The 22,046-nt window shown below is 39.8% G+C and overlaps 1 protein-coding gene across 8 annotated transcripts in view; it reads left to right on the top strand.

The window, feature by feature from the left end:
- The window catches only part of VPS13B (vacuolar protein sorting 13 homolog B), a 465,257-nt gene extending 444,660 nt beyond the window's left edge, over nucleotides 1–20,597 (top strand). For all 8 annotated transcript variants that reach the window (XM_072034434.1, XM_038173544.2, XM_072034433.1 and 5 more), the window contains 6 exons: nucleotides 346–522; nucleotides 1,434–1,604; nucleotides 8,392–8,568; nucleotides 11,022–11,124; nucleotides 11,776–12,025; nucleotides 18,537–20,597. In XM_072034434.1, the coding sequence (XP_071890535.1) occupies nucleotides 346–522; nucleotides 1,434–1,604; nucleotides 8,392–8,568; nucleotides 11,022–11,124; nucleotides 11,776–12,025; nucleotides 18,537–18,782 (1,124 nt within the window). In that variant the 3' untranslated portion in view covers nucleotides 18,783–20,597. The remainder of the gene's footprint in view (nucleotides 1–345; nucleotides 523–1,433; nucleotides 1,605–8,391; nucleotides 8,569–11,021; nucleotides 11,125–11,775; nucleotides 12,026–18,536) is intronic.
- Nucleotides 20,598–22,046: the final 1,449 nt, after the last annotated feature.

The raw sequence follows: 22,046 nt of genomic DNA, 5'->3' as shown, positions 1-22,046 counted from the left end.
AAAACCGAGCGAGCGATCTGAACTTTCAGTGCTGTTCCTCCGTAGCTGTGAGAATCCCGCATCCACCTCCCTAACACACTTTTAGCAGAAATACGGGAAGCTCCTGGAAGGAAGTCATTCTAAAGCTATTTGTGAGTTTGCCAAAAGGATTTCTTTGATTTACGAAGTATGAAAGATTGCCATTTCTGAATTCATAGTGGATGAGTTATTTCCCGTGTTTTGCTCAAAGGAAGTTCATAATGCGATGAATTCTAGTGTGAAAAAGAGAATTAAGGAATAACCTTTTCACAACTGCTGCTTCTGCAGTTTTTGCAGCCGTAACATTTGTCTCGTTTCTCCATACAGGCTGGGTTGTTGGATCCTTGGAAATCCTCGGAAGCCCAGCTAGCCTGGTGAGAAGCATAGGAAACGGCATAGCTGATTTCTTTAGGCTCCCCTATGAAGGGCTGACCAGAGGCCCAGGAGCATTTGTCAGTGGAGTTTCCAGAGGAACAACATCATTTGTAAAACACATTTCCAAAGGTAGATCTTTCACTTTGTCGCTCCTACTGCTGCTTTGTTGTCGTGCATTGTTAAAGGATGTGTTAAAAGTTTTAAGCAATATTGCTTGCAGCTTTGTTTGGCTTGCTAGGCTGCAGCGAAATGCTGGGAGGGTAACAAAGCTCATATATAACATCTTATGTATTAAACAGATCACTGCTTAACTACAGTGTGTAAGAATGTTTCAGAAACTTCAGAATTTTAAACCTCCCACTGGGAAATCCAGCTTGGCTCAGCCAGTATTTCATGTGATAACTTCAGAAATATTAAAGGTGTTCTGTACTTCTGCTAACCATCAGAAATCCTACACTGTGTTGCCTCATCATATTTATTATTTCTTTTGAAAAAAAAAAAAGTAGATACAGTTGTCATAACTGTGTAAGTATGCGGATAGGTTTTGACAGAAGGGCAGATCTGGATTTAAAACACAAGCAGCTTTTGTTTTGCGAAGTCTGTATAAACAGTGCCATCGCGTGGCTTCAGCCGGCCGGCAGAGGCGGCAGCTCGGCAGCTGCAGCTGCTTGCTGGTGATTCAGACTCAGGAGACATCCTTGCGGGCTCATTCTGTAAATATTTGTTTACCTTTCCATTGCCCGCTCTCCGTTTAGGTTAGATTTACAGAAGTTTGGGACCTCGGGAAGGATGTTCGGATGAGTTGCTTTTCCCACTGGCTGGGCAAACCTGGTGAAGGCTAATGTAAAAGGCATGATGTGGACCGTAGAAGCAGTGTGGTGATGCTTAACAAATAGTAAAGAATGTTACACATGGGCAACTTTTCAATTGACTTGCTGTTCTGCTCGTAAGCACAGTATTTCAGTGAGGCATAGAACAACTCCATGTTTTAAATTAAAGCATTTTGATCCGGACCCAAATGTATATCTCCATGTATTTAGGTACACTGACGTCAATTACCAATCTGGCAACAAGTCTTGCTCGGAATATGGATAGGCTGTCGCTGGATGAGGAACATTACAACAGACAGGAAGAATGGAGAAGGCAGCTTCCAGAGAGTCTGGGAGAAGGACTGAGACAAGGGCTCTCTCGTTTAGGCATTAGCCTTCTAGGTAATGTACTATTAAATATCAACTCGAGTGATAATTCTGTTTTCTAATCTGCTCATCAGCCTTTTCTACACGTGAGTTGTAATTGCAAAATCTGTTCTTTTGTTTTGTTTTGTTTTTGTGAAATAGTCGCACAGTATGTATATGAAATACCATTTGCTTTTAGCAAAGTTTAGTGACTTCTATGTGTGTTTTTTGCTGATAAAATAATTGCATATATGGAACAAGTTTGCACTCTCTTTCTTTGTGAAATACTTTCATTGGTACATGGTGTAAATCTCAGAAGAAAAGAATATTCTGCATTGGACAGGGTGACTTGTAACTAAGTCAGCACAAAGACGTCATCACACTGGTGTTTACTTCCAACGAGTTATAGGAATGCCTTCCGAAACTGATTGTTTTTGATGCACTGTAGATATCGGGGATTCTTGCTTTTGTTTGAAAACCAGCTGAACTTAGTGCAGATGTTAAGTAATCTTTGATGAGGAATTCTGCTTTTACAAAGAGACCCAGATCATCCTGATTCGGTGTAATTATATTCATCAAGCGTCCAAGTGGTTTTGTTAGAAGCGAAGATTACCCTCACCATTTCAAAATAGTACCTAAAAATTGGAAAACTAACCCATACCGGAAAAATCTCTGAAAGAAGTTTTGCCGTAAGGGGGTGGATTTTCAAGGTTACTTGTATTTGTCACACAGCAAAAGAACGCAGAATTGTATTGTTTGGCACAGTTCCTTAGTGCATATTAAAGAGTATGAATCCCTTAGAGATCAAAGTGACCAAATGCAGTCCAGTGCAAAAGGTTAGAAGAGCTGAAGCTTGAAAGGATTCGTCCTCTTTCCTAATCTTCAGTAGTGTACACAACTCCTAAATTTGCAACCGCAGCCCTGAAAGCCCCAAAGAGGAAGTGGTAAAAATGTTACAAGTTTGGGTTAAGTTACTGGAAATTATTTTAAGCAATAACATTAGATGATGTGAAGTACTGTCATTTGATAATGCCTGTAAACTGGAAAGCGAGTGTCCTGGGAGAAATGTGCATAAAGGAGAAATTTCATATATTAGTAGCTACTACCCCAATAGTAAGCTGTTACTGGTGTTACAAATCAAAGGCAGCTCAGAGAAGGTTTTATTTTTCCTTCTTGTTTTATTGGGCTAAGGGCAGTCAGGTTGAGTAACTGGATGAAAGATTATACTTTTAGAAGCACTGTGTCAGCCTGGTGTATGTGAGCTGGTGAAACGGTTTGGTGATCTTGGCTCAGTTATTAATAAAGCAGATAGCGTCGTTGCTGTCCCCTTCACCGACGCTGGAGCCCTTCAGAGCTAAAAGCATCAGCCAGAACTACAGAGCAAAACGTTGTGGCTTTGGCTGTTGCAATGTAAAGTTTCTGCTGTTCAGGGAAGCCAGGAACTTGTAAGATGCGTTCACAAATATGCTGTGCTAGTATAATACGTCCCAGTACACAATGCTTTGGTTGTCTGCAGGAGGACGCCCGAGTTTAGAAAAACAAGATTTAGAATTTCAGTATCGCTGATTTTCCTAAGAAATTAAACATCACATTAGAAATGTTGAATTTCACATTAGCATTTAAAGAGAGCTCCTTTGCAAGTTGTAATCCTCTCCTTACTCCTGCTGTTATTCTTTAGAGAGGTCTCACTTCTAAATTCTCAGCATGGCAGGCAGCTAAGCATTCAGATAAATAACCAACATTACGTGTAACTGGAACTGGCAATTATGATACCTGTCACTAAGGGAAGAATCAGAAATATTTCAATGAATTTGTATTAGGCATAATTTCTAATTTAAATTTGATTTAAAAAATATTATTTTCTATGTGTACACAGCAGCACCCACATAAATTGCATCGATACCTAAATTATGAACAGACCTACATTTCAATTTTTACAAATGCATTACAAAGCTGTTTCTGTCTGGACCATTTAGTCTAATGAATACTGTGCCTTTCCCAAAAAACAGTCACTGAAGGGAGCTACTGCCGTGCTGCTCTTTTTCACCAGCGTGTTCAGAGTAAACATGAAAATGCTTACTGAAAAAATACCTCCAGGTTCTTCCTACAGAACGAAACAAAACGGAGCTGCTGTGTTATTTTCCTTCGCAAGCATGAAGAGTTCAGATGAGTACAGGAATGCAGAGAGCAAGACCCTTTGAAGCCATAATTTCTATGACATTGTAATTGTAAAATTGAGAAGTGTAAGAAAGATTTATAGGATAGTCAGAGCACTATCGTGTTTGTAAAAAGCCATCTGACTCGTGCAAGCAGCTTAAAGAATTCCAAATGCAGATTTCATGCCTAGGCACAGGCATGTAAGAGTACTCAGTTCACCGATACATTGTGGTATCTACGTAGAAAGAAGAGCTGCCTTTCTGATTTTTCTGAAAATCTGGCTCATGGTGACCCCAATTCAGGAAAGCTCTTAAGCGTGCGCTTAAGAGCTTTGCTGAATCGGGGCCAAAATTATGTACTCTTGTCTCCTCCTCAGTGCAAGTTGTTCCCCATGGTACATTCTTAAGTGCTTTGTCCTGTCTCGTTTTAAATGACTCAAGCACTGTCAGGGTGTTGTTTGATTTGATTGTTATCTTTGGCAGGCTATCTTCTCCTTTTCTAGTTTGGGGGAGACTCCTGGGTCATTTTAGTCACATTTGTACGTGAAAAAGCAAAAGCTTGTGATAGCTATTTTTGTTTTGTTTTGTTTTTATAATATGATCGGACAAAAATGCAGTGAAATTGTACTTAAAATGTTTAGATGACAGGCACTCCCCACCGAGGGACTATCTTTTGTGTTTTGCTTGACAGGGTCAAGCGTAAAATAGTAGGTATAAAAGAGTATTGAAACTATAGGCTTCGCTTTCAGCTGCTGAGCCTCATGAACAGTACCATATTGAAGTAGCTCCCGTTAGAAAGTCAATCATTCCTGAATAACTGAAAAGCAGACAAATATTAGGGAAAACATTTTTCACAATGTCAAAAGTGCTACTAAAAGCTACTTGCTTTTTAGGGAAATGAATTAATAGCAATACTGAGTGACAATGTAATTGTCCTGGTAGAGAAGCCTGGATTGCAGAAGTTCAGATTTCTATTATTAAGGGTTGGTGTTGTTATTGTTGTTCTGACTGTGCAACGATCACTGTGTCAGGGCTGTTTTAAGTTTGCCTGTCTTTAATCCTTAAGGTCTTGCTATTCCGCACGCTAATTGTACAAATATATTAATGCAAGCCAACAGGTGCTCTTTTATTTTAGCTGTATTTTCATGTGATGTTTGCTGCAAGGAGACTACGCCCCAGCTGTATTTTGAGTATAAAACATTTGCGGCAACGCAGAAGGACAACAGCGAAAAGAAAAGGAACAGAAACAGTTTCAGTTTTGCTAGCTTCCAGCCTCACGACAAAGCATGGCCTGTTTCTCCTGGTGGGGGCTTGGGAATATTTTCCAATTATTTCTTGGTCCAGAAGAGTTTGTTGCAAGCAAAGCAAGCTTTGCTGAATTCTGTAAGCCATGCTTTTGCTACATCCACCAAATATTGTCAATCTGAGCAGGAACCAGAGTCGCTGCCAGTAATCAAATTCTTCTTGAAGTAATATAGTGATATACTTCCGAACTATCTGAATTTTGTAGTTATCAAAGTATCTTTTTTATGCTTACTGAGCAACATGTATTAACTAGAGTGCACCCCAGCTGATGTTTAGCAGATGTTACGGTGTTGCTGGAACTTCTTTGGTCCAGTAATGGAAGAATATGTTTTTGTTTTGTTGCTTTGGTGTTTAATTTTATTGAGGTTTTCTTTATACATGCGTAATGTGTGTGTACATATGCGGACATGCATATAAAATTGAATGCCTAGGGTAAGGAAGGAAAGAAAAATGGGGAACGATTTCTTGAAAAGAAAAGAGAAAATAAAAGAATAGAAAAAGGAAAAGGAAAGAGAATAAAAGAGAAGAATATAGAAAAGGAAAGGAAAAAGGAAAAAAAAAAGAGAGAAAAAGGAAAAGACAAGAAAATAAAAGAGAAAAAAAAAAAGAAAAGCAAAGAAAAGGGAAAAAAAGAAAAGAGAAAAAAAAAAAGAAAGAAAAAGAAGGGATGGGGACAATGGTAGGATGCCACAGTTATCTCTAGACTATGAGGGTACGCTGGGAAGGGAGGAACCACTACATGTACCTCATGCCCGACAGAAGACTCAGGGGAGAGACCTTCTGTGGTAAGTCCATCCAGCATGGTGCTTCTTCCACTAACTTTACATCAGCCAGAAAGAAGCCGCATGAATACCCTGGGATATCTGCTTCACACAGTCTCTGGTGCAAGGAGATGCAGTGAACCTCACGTGTATGTCACCATTATCTCACTGCTGTTGGGTTTTGAGGTTGCTCAATCTTTGACCTTTTTATTTATTATTATTTTTTTCCCTCTGCTCACACATGATGTGTAGAAGGAAGCAGCTGCACAGATCTGGCTTCCTCATGCAAATGCGTTAGGACCAGCCGCTCCTTAAATGAAAGGAGTACGGTTAGAGTTGGTTATGTGATTTGTGGGAGTGACCCCAGCAGGCGAGTGAGTTACGTCAGTGAGCTGCAGTTCGAGATAAGAGACTACAAAGGGTGAGCAGAGAGGGAAGAGATCGTTGGTTATACTTTTTGCAGGTAGGAAGGCACAACGTGCAAAGGGATTTGACAAGTGAAAGGGCAGTGGCCTAACAAAGAAATGCAGAGCATGCATAAAATGGCAGAATAACAGAAAGTGTGGAAGTACTAAACAACTGGCTAATTAAGCTATATATTATTTTTTGGGTACTTTGTAAATAATCTTATGTAACACAGTCACAGCAGTTTCCATTCTGTTTCCTTGTCCTCTGGGCCTAATTCCAGCTGAGAAGTGCCTGGAGCATACCGCAGGTCCTTGGAGTAGGCTCTTATTTATTATTACCTTATAACATTGCTCAAGTGTATTGCAGTAAATAATTTACTAGTGCAAGGACTTAGGTGGATTACGTTTAATAAGGCAATAACTTCTGTTCTGAAAGCGCAGTTGCTGTGGATGACCTCGATAGATAGGGTGAAGGAGGTCACAGGGTAATGTAATGCTGTAACTTAGCAGAACACCAAGTATTGTTTTATGCCTTCAAATGCATCCCCATCGTACAAAAGAAAAGACTGAGCAAACAATCCCAATTGTGTAATGTGGTGTTGGGTATTATTTTAGTCAAGCAGCAGGAGCAGCTGTAAGGACCAATGAAACAGAATCGAATTGAAAATTGTATCGTTTCCATGACATAAAGTTACAGAAGCTTCAAGACCTTTGCGTTACAAAGAGTAAATGTTCAGCTGCACACCTGGCTTCAGCAAGTGATCTCAATAAAATCTGAGTATGAAGTTAACGTAGACCAGTATTTTCTGAAGAAATGCTATACATTTATCAGCAAATTACATACATACAGAAGTCGGAAGCAGTATCTAAGAGGAGAGGGAGGCATTTACGGGGGATGCAAGTTACATGAACTGCTAATAGGTAGTATCCCAAGGACAAGGATCTGGGGAACTGTGTGCTTCTAATCCTCGTCTTTCATTTTGACAGAACAGCAGTGTACAAGCTCAGTATTGGTTCTTGTTGTTCGAAGGCAGCAACTTCTCTGTTTATCCAGTAACAGTAACTAAAACCATCTGAAGACCGGGTAGCGGCGAGCTGACTGGCGTTATGTCACGCTGGTGAACATGTGGGGCCAAATACCTCTGCCGTGATCGTCAGAAGCTGTGCAAGCATGCCTGGGTTTGCTTCCACATACAAAGCAGTATCTTCAAAGATGTCTGTGCTGCAGTAAAAATGCCTGGTTACCGAGGTGACCCTCGGTCCTGTCATGAAATAATTGTTTGGGTATTTGCAGCAGAAGCTGCGTACTGAGAGCTATCTGAGGAGCCTACAAACTGGCTTTCCACCAAGCAAAGAACTTTGGATAAGGCAAACCATTTTCTAACTGATGTCACTTTGTCCAATCGTTGTGTTCTTCGCAATTTCCAAATAGCTTATCTATCAAAATTACAATAAGTAGAGACATGTCTGTGGTTAAGTGGCTCGAGTAAACTCAAGATCAAAGAAACGTACCACCTCACATACCTGTTTACATTTAGGAAGATTTAAGTTGGAGTTCTCTGTTGATACTAAAAGCTGGGAAGGTCACTGTGTCACTTGTAAAAGTTTGACCCGTGCACATTAAAGTAAAATATGATCGTTTTCACAAAAAAGTAACAAAAAGTCTCAAAGTCTAATTCTGCTAATCTCAGTAATATATCAAAAGTTGCATTAGCTTATGAACGTTTCTGGCAGTGGAAGAGGATATAAAAATGATCTATTGAATACAGGCAGTTTTTATTCTCATGAATTCTGTCTCAGGCTTATGTGAAAATCTCATTTCCATAACTAAGACTGGTGGACTTTATTCCAAGCCCAGCATTTTCAGAATTGCTACCCAGAATGAGCTACGTTATACCAACTCAGCAGAAACATTTAGAGAACGTAACTGGAGGATGAAAGCATACTGTCGGGTGATCTGAATGTTTAAAAAAGTAAATTACATTAAAAAAAAAAAAAAAAAAAGTAGGGTTTTAACTTAAACTGAAGCTAAGGTATTGTTTAGCTACTGGGTTGGTTGCTTGCTAAACAGCTGTATAAGATGGGTGGCTTACCACCTGAAATTCAAACAGCACTCAGTTGCAGTAGTAAGATTTGTTCTTATTCTGGAATGTTAATCTTCACTAACTACTAGGGATTTTTATTTTTTTTTCAGGTGCAATTGCTGGTATAGTAGATCAGCCGATGCAGAACTTTCAGAGAGTGTCCGAGGGCCAGGCTTCAGCAGGACATAAAGCCAAGGGCGTTATCTCTGGTGTGGGCAAAGGGATCATGGGTGTCTTCACAAAGCCAATTGGAGGTGCAGCTGAACTTGTCTCCCAGACAGGTTACGGTGAGTTTCTCTTTTCCCAGCGTCTCTGTTTAAATTTTCATGACCAGAACTTTAAAACGCTCTTCAAACACAACCTGCTACGTCTACTTACTTGGCTCGGTAGCTGTGTGACTTCGAGAAAGAGTTAGAAGCGCCACATCTGAACAGTTATAAATGTTGTATTAATTTTCTTTAAAAATCATCATGTTGTGCTTCTCTCTTGTGTTACCGATCAGTCTTGTACAGCCACAGAAACACAGAATGCAGAGAGCATGAAGTAATCCTTGGAATACAGAAGAATTAGTTACAGAAACATATGTGCTTACAAAAGAATTTTTGACATAAATGTAACAGCACAACACCATGCCCAATTACAGCATTATTTTGAGATTGCTTTGTTACAGCAAGGAAGGAGTTGGGTTACCTCTACACAAAGAGGGAGCTATGTTCCGGGGAGAAAGAAGGGAGTCGTGTAGTGGGAACATCCCCTTTAATCTGGAGAGTTGGGAGAGGACAGCCGTGGTTTGCACGGGTAACCTCGTAATGACCAGAAGTGGGTTTTTGGGCTAGACTAAGCACTTAGTGGCAGTAGTGATGAATCCTTTCAGACTGAAGTAGATGCTTCTGGACCAGCAAGAACCATAAAAGAATAAAATATCAAAATGCACCGATTTCTTTGCTTCCAGTATCACAAAATGGAATCTATTGGTCTGGATATTTAAGAAGCGGTGGGCAGGGAAGACCTGTTGATACAAGGATGATGTTATTAATTTTACTTCACTCATTGCACTGGACAAATCTTGAAGATTTATGCCTTTAATCGCTAGCCACATTTATATTTGTGATGTGTTATTTAGAATACAAGTAGTTCTCCTAGAGTTTAAGTTTAGGATCTTGTTTCCGCACTTACTACTACATTGAAAACTCATTCATTGAAGTAATCTATTGAAAGAAATAAGTAAATATTTCATTATTATATTTCTTTAAAATAATTGTCTTGACTTTACCTAGTTTGTATGAGTGCTAATAATATCTGTTCTCCTGAATTGTGCATAACATTAGTGTAAAACCTGTATTGGCAAAATCAGCAGCTTCTGTCTGCTGGCTGGGAGTGTGTTGTTTTTTTTTTTGACTGGGGAATTATTCAGTGCAGTCTTTATCAAGGAGCTTGTAACAGTAGAAGGACACTTTTCATTGCAGATATGGTATACAACACATCATGTTTTCCATGAGCATGTGACAAAAAGAGTTAGCCAGGAAAAAACATAAAAACTGTATCAATAATAGCTGACAGTGCGTGAGAGGAAAACACAAGAGTTCAAGTAACTCTTACCCACAACTGGATTGGAAGTGGGACCGTGCCTCTTGGGGGGGACCAAGGGGTGGGGGACCACACAGAAATAAACACATGTTCTCTCTCTCTCCATCTGTAAATAACATTTTCACTCACATAATGCTGAGAACCTTGGTAAGCCAACTGTTATAACTGGGATGCTGCTTTTAAGTATTACCATCAACATGTGTGTTAAAAATTAAAGGGTTTTTTCAGTGCTGATGTTTTGTTTAAATTATTATCCATTGTGTAAAAAGGAATCTAAGTTATTGACACCCTTACGCACAAAAATGCCTTTTCCTTCAATGGAATGCTTAATTAGACCAAAAAATAAAGATCTTCTGTTTATTAAAGACTAACTTTGCACTAAACCTTATAACACTGGTGCTTACTGAGTAGCCTACTTCCTGACTTTCTTGTAAAAATTTTTAAAACTACTTAATTTGTGAATGTTTTGCAATCCACTCTTTCTGGTGACCATACCTCAGCTCTAAAAGTTTACAAGCCATCTGAAAGCATACGTACTGTATCATCTTCAGCTTTGGATAGTCTATTTAGAAACCTGTTTAACTGCTTCTTGTAGTCTCCATTCTGTGTTGGCACTAAGAAGAATTCACAATAAACCAGATGCCCCGGGAGATCTCATAAATGTGTATGGATCTGTGTTTAACAGCTGGATTAAGTAACTGAACATTTAAATACGGTATCTAGGCAAACTTTCCTTCTAATTTGTACCGATCGTGACATGTATGTGGAAGTATTTTAATATTAAGCAAGAAAGTTAACAACGGTCTTGATTTTTTATACAGAAATTGTAAGTGATGTGTCCGATCCTACTATGAAATGATGGCTCTCAGGAGCATTATGTTTCTCCTAATTGCAAGTGTATGGCTGATTTTTAGAACATGCAGTGGTAGGTTGTTGTTTTTTTTGTTCCTTGCTAATGTAAGATCACTGGGGTTAAGTGCACAACTCTTGCATTGTAATATTTAATGAATTATCTTGACTACAGCTTCCAAGGATGTGACATCATTTTGGACCTGCACTATTTTATGAACTGCTCTAAACAGATGACATCACTACAACATGTAACTGTTTTGTAGAAAACAACTACTAAAAAACTTACGTTCTCTTACCACAGGTATTTTGCATGGAGCTGGACTTTCTCAGCTTCCCAAGCAGCGCTCTCATCCAAATGATCAACACGTTGAGCAGGCTCCAAATAGCCACGTCAAATATGTCTGGTAAAATTATTTAGACACTTGCTCATTTTTACATCCACATTGTTTATTAATAGGTTCTGGCCTGTGGTCAAGTTAACAGGCTGCTTCCCTAGGAAAGGCTGAGTTATGGCAGTTTGTTTAGGAACATTAAACACAAAGGTAGTGCATAGAAACCCAATCTGCAAATGATGGGCTGCTGATCTGCTTCCAGCTTTGGAACTACAGAGCTGATCTTTATTTAATGGCATTCAGTGAGCTCTTATTTATCATTGCACCAAGCCCAAGAAAAATACTGCACATCTCCAGAAACAGCTGTTAGTGAAGATAGCTTTATTTTCTGTGTTGAATTTGTAAGCCGCTTCTCAGGGTAATTTTTCTATTAGGATGGGAAATAGGCTGACCTAGCATGGTTATTAGCCAATTTTACATTGAATGATTAAGGAGTTTTGATAAATAACATTTTCGCATTTATCCTCTAAATCTTAAGTCTTACATCTTTCAGTATTGGAGATTTGGAATATACTCCGTGGCTTATTTTATATTTGTAGGCAATAGCTACAGGCTTAAGTAAGAACATTAGTGATCAAAAAAAGTCCTCAAGGATCCAGTGCCTAACAACACTGACTACTTTTTTTAAACTTTTTTTTTTTTTTTTTTCCTTTGGTAACACAGGAAAATGCTGCAGTCTCTCGGGAGGCCCGAAGTCCATATGGCCCTAGATGTCATGATTGTGAGTGGATCAGGCCAGCAGCACGAAGGCTGCTTGCTGCTCACCTCAGAGGTGCTCTTTGTGGTCAGTATCAGTGAAGACACGCAGCAGCAGGCATTCCCTGTGACTGAAATTGATTGTCTGGAAGATGATCAGCAAAAAGACCTGCTGAAGGTGCAGCTAAAACAGCAGAGAGTGCCTTGTGATGTGGAGGTAAAGACTGAGTAAGATTTTTATTCAAAAATGAAGTTTCACTGGGGGGGGTGAAGCTTTTAGCAATGGGCACACACACTCACCTTTGGGTTGGAAGGCCAGTGATTTAAGTGCCAAACTTAATTTTTTAATTTATCTGCTGATTTCACACACCTCATTGTTGACTGGGTTGTCCTTTGGATGAAAGGGACATGTCTCCTCTCTTCTGTCCTCTTATTGATCATGAAATTGAGTACCTGTGACAGCAGTTTTCTGAGGGAAAAAGCAGAAGTGTAAGTTCTTGGTAATCACCACCTCGTTTCTGAAGAGCATCTTAGGACTAGCTTCATGGGTGTGAGGTGTTTATTATTTGCAAGTTAGAGCTGCTGCCTATGCCTACAGAGTCACAGTGAGAACAGTTCCTTTTATTATTCTGTGAATTCTGTTTTAACAGTTCAGTAATGCTGATGCTTCCTCCTTTTCAGCATGTTTCTTATCTCCCCAGTTTCAATGCAGAGCTCTTTCTTGGCTGCCAGCTGTATTTAGTTCCTTAAATCTTCCTCCTTTTGCAAATGCTGACTTTAAAATGGACCAGTTCTTTTGCTGAGGTTGGAAGTACCATGTGTTTGCCAGTGAAAGCATAAATCTTTCATCTTCTTATTGAAAGATTTCTAGGCCATTTGAATACTGAGGTTTTGGATTAATTATCTTTTTTTTTTTTTATGGTAGAAGAATGGTATATTTTTATACTTTTGGGAAACAATGTTTATTGTATTAAATTCTCAAGTGGAGTCATATGAGAGTTCAATTCAAAAACAAACATGTGTGTGTCAGGTAGTTCATAGACTGCTATACCAGAAATTTCCGTTTCAGATATGCAAAAAGAGCACATGTAAAACAACAGGAAGTATGAGGTGTGCCAAAAAGTAGAAGAGGCTTCAGCACCTTCAGTAAAATCCTAACTTTGCTGAAGTCACCAAAGAATTTTGCTGCTGATTCCAGCAGAACGAGGACTTCATCTGAGTCATGACAGCATGTGGAATTTCTGTGAAAGCTCCTTTTTTAAGTGCTGAATTCTCCACTTACATTTATTGTCTTTCCAGTAACCTCAGTCTCACAGAGTCTGACATTTGCCCGACTGTTGACTGAAGTTGCCTTCCTGTACCACAAAACTGCATGAGGCATTACTTAAATTCGGTGCAAGTGGGCAAAGCTCAGTTTTTCTGTCCCTGAACACTGTGTGGTTGCTGGAGGCAGCCATCGTGCTGAAACCAGACCGTCCTCTTCAGTCCAGAGCTACCGTCCTGGAGGAAAGAGGAAGATAATTTGTTCTCCCTGAGACTATTGATGCACTCAACCTACCCTAACCCTAATTTAGCACCAGCCCTGATTATTTTTTTGTTGTTGGGCTGCAGCACCTGTGGTGGCTCTTGTCTTTGTATCTGGTTATCCAAGGGGCGAGGAGTAGGCTGCTACTCTGTGGGAGCACTACTTGCCCAAAGGTTGTTGCAAGAGGGTGGTGCCTGCTGGGAGGAGGAAAGATATAGGACAGGGAGCTTAATTCTAGTCCCCATAGCTGCTGCAGCTGGAAATATATGAGACTGCTGGGCCAAGTGGAACCTGTACATGCACAACCCTACACGGCTTGGGTACAGTAGTCCCACATACATATTCTACTACACACAGTAAGTGAGCCTTGGAGATGCTGGATGAAATACATATGTTTCTTTGTGTAGTTCTGGATAAAAATATGGGACCCTTATTCCAGTGGCATAGCAATGCCAGGAGCTATAAACCTCGAGCCAGCCAGCTGCAGTACACAATGTCTTCTGCTGACACAGGCCCTTGAGAATGCAGGGAAAATGTATGGCATGATAAAAGCGGTGACTGTGCCCCCAGGGGTGGAGCAATGTCAGTGATGGCGGGACATTAAAAGCTGAGTGATGCTGTACAAAACCGACTTGGCATAAGTATGCCTTCAGAATGCAGAATTCACAGTGGAATTTCTGGGAATATTTAAAGAAATGTGCTATAAAGAGGAGCAGTTAAAAATAAGGCAGGCAAGAATAAGATTTTTTTTTCTTATTCTAAGGTAGCTACGCAAAAAACAGATTCCAAAAGCTTCATAAAGTTTTGCTAATTACCTAGAGTTATGTAATATGATTTTGTAATTAATGTTCCCTTATTTTTTGCCTTAGTGGATTGGGACCTCTCATACTTGGAAGTTTTCTTTCTGCAGCTGTGCATTTCACTTCTGTGGTGCTTGGGGCTGTTCTGCCATGGTCTCCCTTTCAGCTCCCCAACAAGAGCATTTATAAAAAAAACTCTTTGATTTTGATAAGGAAAGGCATCCTTAGGAGTAGCAAGCTATGAATTGCAGGTCAGCAGCCTCAGAGCTGCAGAACCTACACCTAAATAGACATGACTCCTAAATATTAATGGTGGGCTCTCTTGTTGCACTGAAGATGTCCTGCTACACTTCTGTACATGATGACATCAGTGAAGGTGACCAAAATTTTTTGCTTACAAAAATGCCCAGTCATGTCATCCAAAAAACAGAGGTAGTGTTGCCAAATGTAAATTATATCTAATTTGCTGATTAATTTAATCGAAGACCCTAGAAATAATACAACAAATTTAAATGATTAATTTCAACGTTATAAAAAATGCACTTTTGTGTCTTACTGTTCACCCAAAATAGTTGCCAAAAGATTTGTTTCGGCTCTACCCAAAACAGTTTCTCCCCTTGCCTCTCAGCTTCTTGGAACTATTAGGAAAGAAAACATGAGTTATTCTACAGCTGTAATCACCAGAGATGTTATAGAACATATTTTGACTCCTTCAGCAATAGGTTTGCCTGATGGCTTGTTTGCCTCCACAATATATAACTTAATCCATCTGGCTAGGAATAGCCTGGATGGATTCTTGAAAACTCTGGCACTGACAATGTTGTTATTGAAAGGGAAGCATTAATTGTACTTGGATTATCTTCCAAAGTAATTGAGACGCTGCTTGGTTCCAGACAGACATCAAACTCTAAAAGGCCTCTTCTTCCAGCTGCTTTTGGTGTAGCTTATAATATCACGGAGAGAGCAAAAAACTGACGGGCCCTGGAATTCCAAACATTCCTGAATTTCTTTGTGATGATCTGCAACAGGGTTTTCATGATAGGTGCTACAGGTACCATACCTGGAGCTGAAAACCACTCTGAATTTTCAAATTAGTAGTAGAAATAAAAAAGAAAGAACCTGCTTACTTACCGAGTGTGCTCTGCGCAGACTGTTATTGCTACACACGATCTGGACTGCACAACAAATATGCTGTAGCCACTGTCGATTTAGAATTGCTGAGGGATTATTCTTTATAAGTGATAATTTTAGAAAAAAATAGAGTTCTTAAGCCCCAAAATGTGACCTTCTAACATTAAAGGCCATACAATCTCTTAAGATTCATCTAACAGGTGCATTAAGCAACCATTAACCAAGTTGTGACTGATTGAATGGTTTGGCTATAAATATTACAGTTTTTTAAAATAGTTGGTTAATGACAACACTACGTCCCATTTAGGAAAAAAAAATGTAGAATAACAGCAACTCCAAGTTTCTGTTGTTGTCTTGACAATGTAAGCTAAACTGAAACTGGCTGGAGAAGTCGACAGTTACAGATGAAGTCATCTGGAAGCAAGTAGGGTCCCAGTTACTTTGGAAGACCGTCCAAGCACAGTTAATATTTCCTCCTGAATAATTGTGCTATATCTATGGGATATAGCCTGGAGCTGAATGAATCACAGAATCACAGAATGGTTTGGGTTGGAAGGGACCTTAAAGCCCACCCAGTTCCACCCCCTGCCATGGGCAGGGACACCTCCCCCCAGCCCAGGCTGCCCAAAGCCCCATCCAGCCTGGCCTTGAGCACCTCCAGGGATGGGGCACCCACAGCTTCTCTGGGCAGCCTGTGCCAGGGCCTCACCACCCTCTGAGAGAAGAATTTCTTCCTTGTGTCTAATCTAACTCTCCCCTCTTTTAGTTTAAAGCCATTCCCCCTTGCCCTACCCCTACACCCCCTGACACAGAGTCCCTCCCCAGCTGTCCTGCAGCCCCCTTTAGGCACTGGCAGGCTGCTGTAAGCTCTGCCCGGGGCCTTCTCTTCTCCAGGCCAAACAGCCGCAGCTCCCTCAGCCTGTCTGCATGGGGAGAGCTCCTATGAAGAATGGGTTCACAGAAATAGGGGAGTGGGATGCCAGCACCATTTCCATCTCCTATTATAACTTTGATCTTTTGGTCAGAGTGTAGTCAGAAGTGTAATCTAGTTTACATAGGTGCTACGTTAGCCTATTTCTTCTCCTTTCAACTGCTAAAACAGATTGACTAATGAGGTGTTACCTTTTCTGTGATTGCAGACTGAAGCCATCATTCAGACACCATTCTCCATCGTTAGCTCTGTATCTGCTGCAGCAGTCTGCCTCGTAATTTTTTTCCCTTCCCTTTAAGAACATGGATGAAACCAAGCTTTCCTCTGCCCATTTCAGCATTTCCACTGCTTCTAAGCATAGGCTCCAACTTTGAGCTTCTGAGTTTGTTCATGAGCCTACTTCCTTCAGCATTTTTGTGGTGATGATTGAAAACAGGAGTGCTCCTACTTGTTGAGCAGCAAATTCCTCTCCAAAGGCATAGTTTAAAAAAAAAAAAAAAAAAAAGAGGGGACTGTTTTGATTTGAATGTGACATCTGTCACTATCTATGAATCATATTAATTATTTCTTCAAATAAGCAATGGTTTGTATAAAATGAGCCTTGCAGTCCGGAGATGTGACAGGATATTGATCGTGGCTGTTAAATTGAATCCAATGGTGCTGCTTGAAAATATCATCACATCTACTGAGGCATGTGTAAAACCCCCTGAAGGACGGTCAGAAGACAGCGGTCTTTGAATCCTCAGTGTGACATGCAACAAAGAAAGACATTTTAAACCATGCAAAAATGAAATTGGTCAGCAGTTCTCCCACTATAAATAAGGAAGCGTCAGACCCTATCCCTAGGATAGTGTCTGCCTTTCTGTCCTTTTCACATTTTGGAAATAAGTTATGTTCTGAATGACTTTGATATTGATACCCCTCAAGTATCAATGGTGATATTTCTGAATATCTTTTTTTGGAAGTTGTTTTGAAGTCAGCTAGCTTGGTATTTTCTCTCATGCTTGCCCTTCCCAAGTTAGTCATAGTCATCTTCAGTTTCTTCTTCAAAATAAAATAAAAAGGGGCACAGCAGACTGATTTTCCAGAGCCAAGTTTGCCCATGGCTTTTCATCTTTATTGGGTTGAAACCATAGGGTAGATGCCACCTTTCTGTTAGCAGTATTGGTTTTTAGCTGGAAGTGGGTTAATTGTATCCTTGTTACTAGAGCCTTGAACCTCAGTGTATTTCATCCTACAAAAAGGGATTTCTTCAGAAGAGTCCCTACAGCCCCTGGTGGTAAAGGCAGTTTGCATGTATACCTTAATTTCTTCTCCATTAATAACATGCCCAAACCATCTGTAGCAAAAATATTTTGTTTAAAAAAATATATATATATATATATATATATATATATATATATATATATATATATATATACATGGGTGCTTCTTTGGTCAGCAGAGGCAAATGGATATATCCAGTCATAGATAACCCAGTCACCTGGAAGGTAGCTTCTAGTCCTTATTCTGAATCAAGTAACTGAAAGACTTAACTTCCCAGAAATGGCTGTGGGTTGTCATAAATTCTACTTTGCAAGAGAAAGGTTTGTTAATTATAAATGCTGTCCAACTGATAAACACTGCTGGAAGCTATTGATGTTTTTCTAAGAGGACTTTAGATGCTTTTCCTGTTTACAAAGAGCTGATGTGTTGTAAAGACCAGCTCTTGAGCAAGGTGTGTGGAGTCCATCCCTGAAATTCTTTGCAGATACTGCTTAGACCTTTCTATGGTGGAGTTAAAATCATTTAGGTTGGAGAAGACCTCTAAGATCACCTGGTCCAGCCTTTAACCTAGCACTGCCAAGTCCACCATTAAACCATGTCACTAAGCTTTACAAATCTTTTGAAGACTTCCAGGGATGGTGACCCAACTACTGCCCTGGGCAGCCTGTTCCAATACTTCACAACCCTTTCAGTGAAGAAATTTTTCCTAATAGCCAATGTAAACCTCCCCGGTGCAACTTGAGGCCATTTCCTCTTGTCTTGGTGCTTGGGAGAAAAGACCGATCCTCACCTTGCTATAGCCTCCTTTAAGGTAATTGTAGGAGTTAGAGCATCTCAGGATAGAACTGTACAAAACAGCAAAGGAAAGGAGTATTCCACCAGTCACTAAACTACAGGAGAGCTCTGCTGGTTAAAACATCCATGAAACTACTGTAAGAAAGATCCCAGGGAGGAAGATTTTTAACTGTACAAAGTGATCTGCAAGTTACTGTCTTCACTGTTGAGTTCAGTTACGGTCAATTATCATTTTGCTGTCATTACTGTCAAGTAATCATTTTATGTTGCCTTATTTCAGGCAGATGGAGCTAGAGAGAGACTATCAGAACAGCAGTACAACCGCCTCGTGGAGTACGTCACAAAGACATCTTACCACCTCGCCCCCGCTGCCGCTGCAATGCCAGCACCGCAAGCCGTGGCCGCTGAACACCTTCCAACTGTAATGAAAACGTATCAGTATGTAGTTGACCCAAATTTTGCCCAAGTATTCATTAGCAAATTCACCATGGTGAAAAATAAAGCCCTGAGGAAAGGATTTTTTTAATAAATATTTGTGGTGAATGTAGTAATATCGTACCATTTCGAGCATAATGCGTTCTCTGCAGTAACCTACGTCGAGTAGAGATGCATGTAATTTTTGAAGTAGGAGATTATAATGAAGTTAAGCTTTTCTAACCTTGACAACATTCCTGCTCCCTGGCCAAGATACTAGTGCTGGAAGGAAAGTGTTCTAGCAAACAAATGAAGTGAAAGGGAAAAGCCTCGGACTATGGGTCAATCAAAATCCTTTTTCTTTCAATTACCAAAAATCAGGGAATAAGGAAGAATTGAGTGCACAGAGTCATTTTTGCCACACACACCAAATATATATCAATACATACTATATCATACTTTAGGGTCTGCCAGTTTCTGTTATAAACCAGGTTTATAACTCAGCTGTAAAAACTTGCTCAAGGCTGAGCCTTCCCCCCACACACGCACTCCCCCCAACATGTACATCCTGAGGCAAAACATTTTCCCCCACTAAATCTGAAAAACCCAGTGTGGCTGTTTTAAGTTACTAGTGACAGCTGGGTTTTAGCACCACTTTAACCTTAAAATAGCTTCCTTTATTTGACTGAAGTTTTGCAGGACATTAGTCCTTAATGTAAACTAGTGCCTTTGTCTGGTTTGGAGAACAAAACATGAACTACAACATGAATTTATTTTTAAAACTGTCTGTATACAGAAACTTTATTTCATCCACCATCAAATTTTCAGGACTTTCAATGTATATATGACATTGTGCATTGTCTGGTCATTCGCTGGAAGCCAGTAACATGCAATTCAAAAACTTAAGAACCAGAGCTTTGCCTCCTTAAAATCTACCAAGAATCTAAAGCTCATTGTATCGTAGATGTGCAGGTGCTAAATATAGCCTTGTTGGGTCTCTCTCCCTTCTGATCTGCCACCACTACATGTAGTAAATGTTCAATTAAGCCCTAATTCATTTTTTGCTTATCATCTTGGAAGTGATTTAAAACAAGGATATTTAGAAATACGACCTTTCAGATATGTTTCTGCTAAGCAAAATGAGATCTTTTTTTTCGGGTTGATCCAAAAGTAAAGACCCACGGGGTCTGATTACATTAATAGTTATGATGCCATCACAGTACACTTAAGAATACTATGTTAAACACATCAAGACAAATGAGCTTTCTAAGTGTCTTATTTTCAGATGTTTTACAGTTTGTAGTAGACAAGAAATCATTCTCTCCAGGCACAGTGAGGTTACTTTATAAACCAAATCTGTCTAGAGCAGCTTTATTAAAAAAAAAAAAAAAAAAACTGCTTGGTTCTCAACTGTGCTTGTAACTTCTCTCCCCTGTTATACGTATATGGACATTCGTTTTGTCTGGGGATTCTTGAACACGGCCAGAATTAGAGACAAGAACTGGAATCAAGTCTGATCATTTTGAGCAAACACATCTGCTTTAGTTAGTTAATACCTTCTATGCATACCTGATATGACCAAAAGCACAGTACATAAGAATGTAGTATTTGTAACGTTTTTCTCGTGAGTTCTGCTTTGTTAAAAGATATTTCTAAAAGCCGTGTCTCTTGTGTACTGAAATACAGTAGCCTGGGATCTGAGTTGTTCTTTCTGAATGTGAAATAAGCCTATTAATTATCAACATTTCATAGTGATTTAATAATTGAGTCATTGTTTAAATAACACTATTTTAAGAAAAAGTGTACATATACATACAATTCATTCCTGGTATTTTATGGAAATGGTTTAATAATTCTAATTTTGCATATTGGTGCATAAATTGTAATATAGAGTTTGTTTAAAGATAATAAAGCTATTGCTACAAGTTGTTTTTGTGAGCTGTTTGGTCGTTCGGTTACGAGTGAATGAGCCGTCATCATGTAGAACGGTGACAACAAAGACACGCAAGCTTCATGTAGACCGACCCCACCAGATTCCTGCTGGTGACTGGATTTTGTCCTGTACCAGAAAATGCAATAGATCATGACAATACGCTGGAAGTAAAAACCTGATGATTAGCTTGCCAAAACATGTGCTGAAAAGTTTTATGGTTTTGTGAGTAACTGAATCAAAACAGCACTATAGTCACCATGTGAATTAGCCTAATCTGTTCATTATGGAGGTAGGACACAAACCAGCCAAGGGGATGCAAACACACCTGTAAAAGATGAGGGAAGGCAGTGGTTTTTCCTAAAAGTTTGTAGATTGCAGCCATTGTTTAAACTGTTATTTGTGTTTTTCCTGAATTATATTCCCTTGGAATAAACACTTGCTTGAATTACACTCTTCTTCAATGAATTAAGCTAGCATCTTTACTGCATTAGGCAGGTTCTTTCTCCCCCTTCTGACCACATGTATGGAAACATGTGTGGAGATGGCATATAAATCAGCCTCTCCTACATATGAGCTGTGTGAACTATGAAAACAAAGTTGTCCAAAGAGCAGCTGCCTGTACTTAGCTGCTAAAGCACTCCAATGTGTACCCTCCGAGCATACCTACTTTCATAGTGCTCTTTAGACCTGGAGAGCTCACAACTTCAAATCTATCTTTTCAGTTTGCTTCCAGAACAATCAATCATTCCTCAAACACTCAAGAATAAAGCCAGCCAGCCAAAAATTTGGAGGCACACTCAGGCTTATGGAAGGCGAGCCCTTCCCCAAAGTAGTTTAGATCAAACAATCCCTTTTATATATTATTTCATATATGTATAAATATAGCAAAAACCTTTACAGATGGTTGGAGATGGTCTCAGGGCAGACAGGCGTGTTATTCAGCTCTGCAGCTCCTACAAACAGCGTGCCAGCTGCTGTAACAAGAAGCTGATTAGGGTCTTGCTCATGCAGGCCTTCCCTGTGTCACACCAGGGCTCACTCCCAATTGTTTGTAAGATGCAACAATAGAGGAGAACCGATAGGATTAGCTGGGAAGACTATGTGGGCTAGAGCTGAGAGGGAGGCAGTTCCTCCAGCCTGCACACCTGGCAGCAGCACAGTTCCTTGCCTCTGAAGCTGTCAGCATGACTGAAGACCCCTGGCTATTTAAACCTGCAGACATGGCTGAGAAAATGTTAGTCAGTATTTAATGGCACACACTGTTTATACTGTACATTTGGAAGATAAATTGGTATCATTTGCTATTGTTAAGCTTAGGTTTACATTTATAGGACCGGGGGTATTTTGATTACTAGATGGTTTCCCCTGCACCACTAATGTCACATTCTTTCTTTGCTCAAAGGCAGCCTCACACTTACAGAAACTTTACAGAAAATGCCGTGT

Source organism: Anas platyrhynchos, chromosome 2 (genome assembly GCF_047663525.1).
Source record: "Anas platyrhynchos isolate ZD024472 breed Pekin duck chromosome 2, IASCAAS_PekinDuck_T2T, whole genome shotgun sequence".
Classification (NCBI taxonomy): Eukaryota; Metazoa; Chordata; class Aves; order Anseriformes; family Anatidae; genus Anas; species Anas platyrhynchos.
The sequence above is the reverse complement of the archived record's forward strand: the minus strand, read 5'-3'. Positions and strand labels throughout refer to the sequence as shown.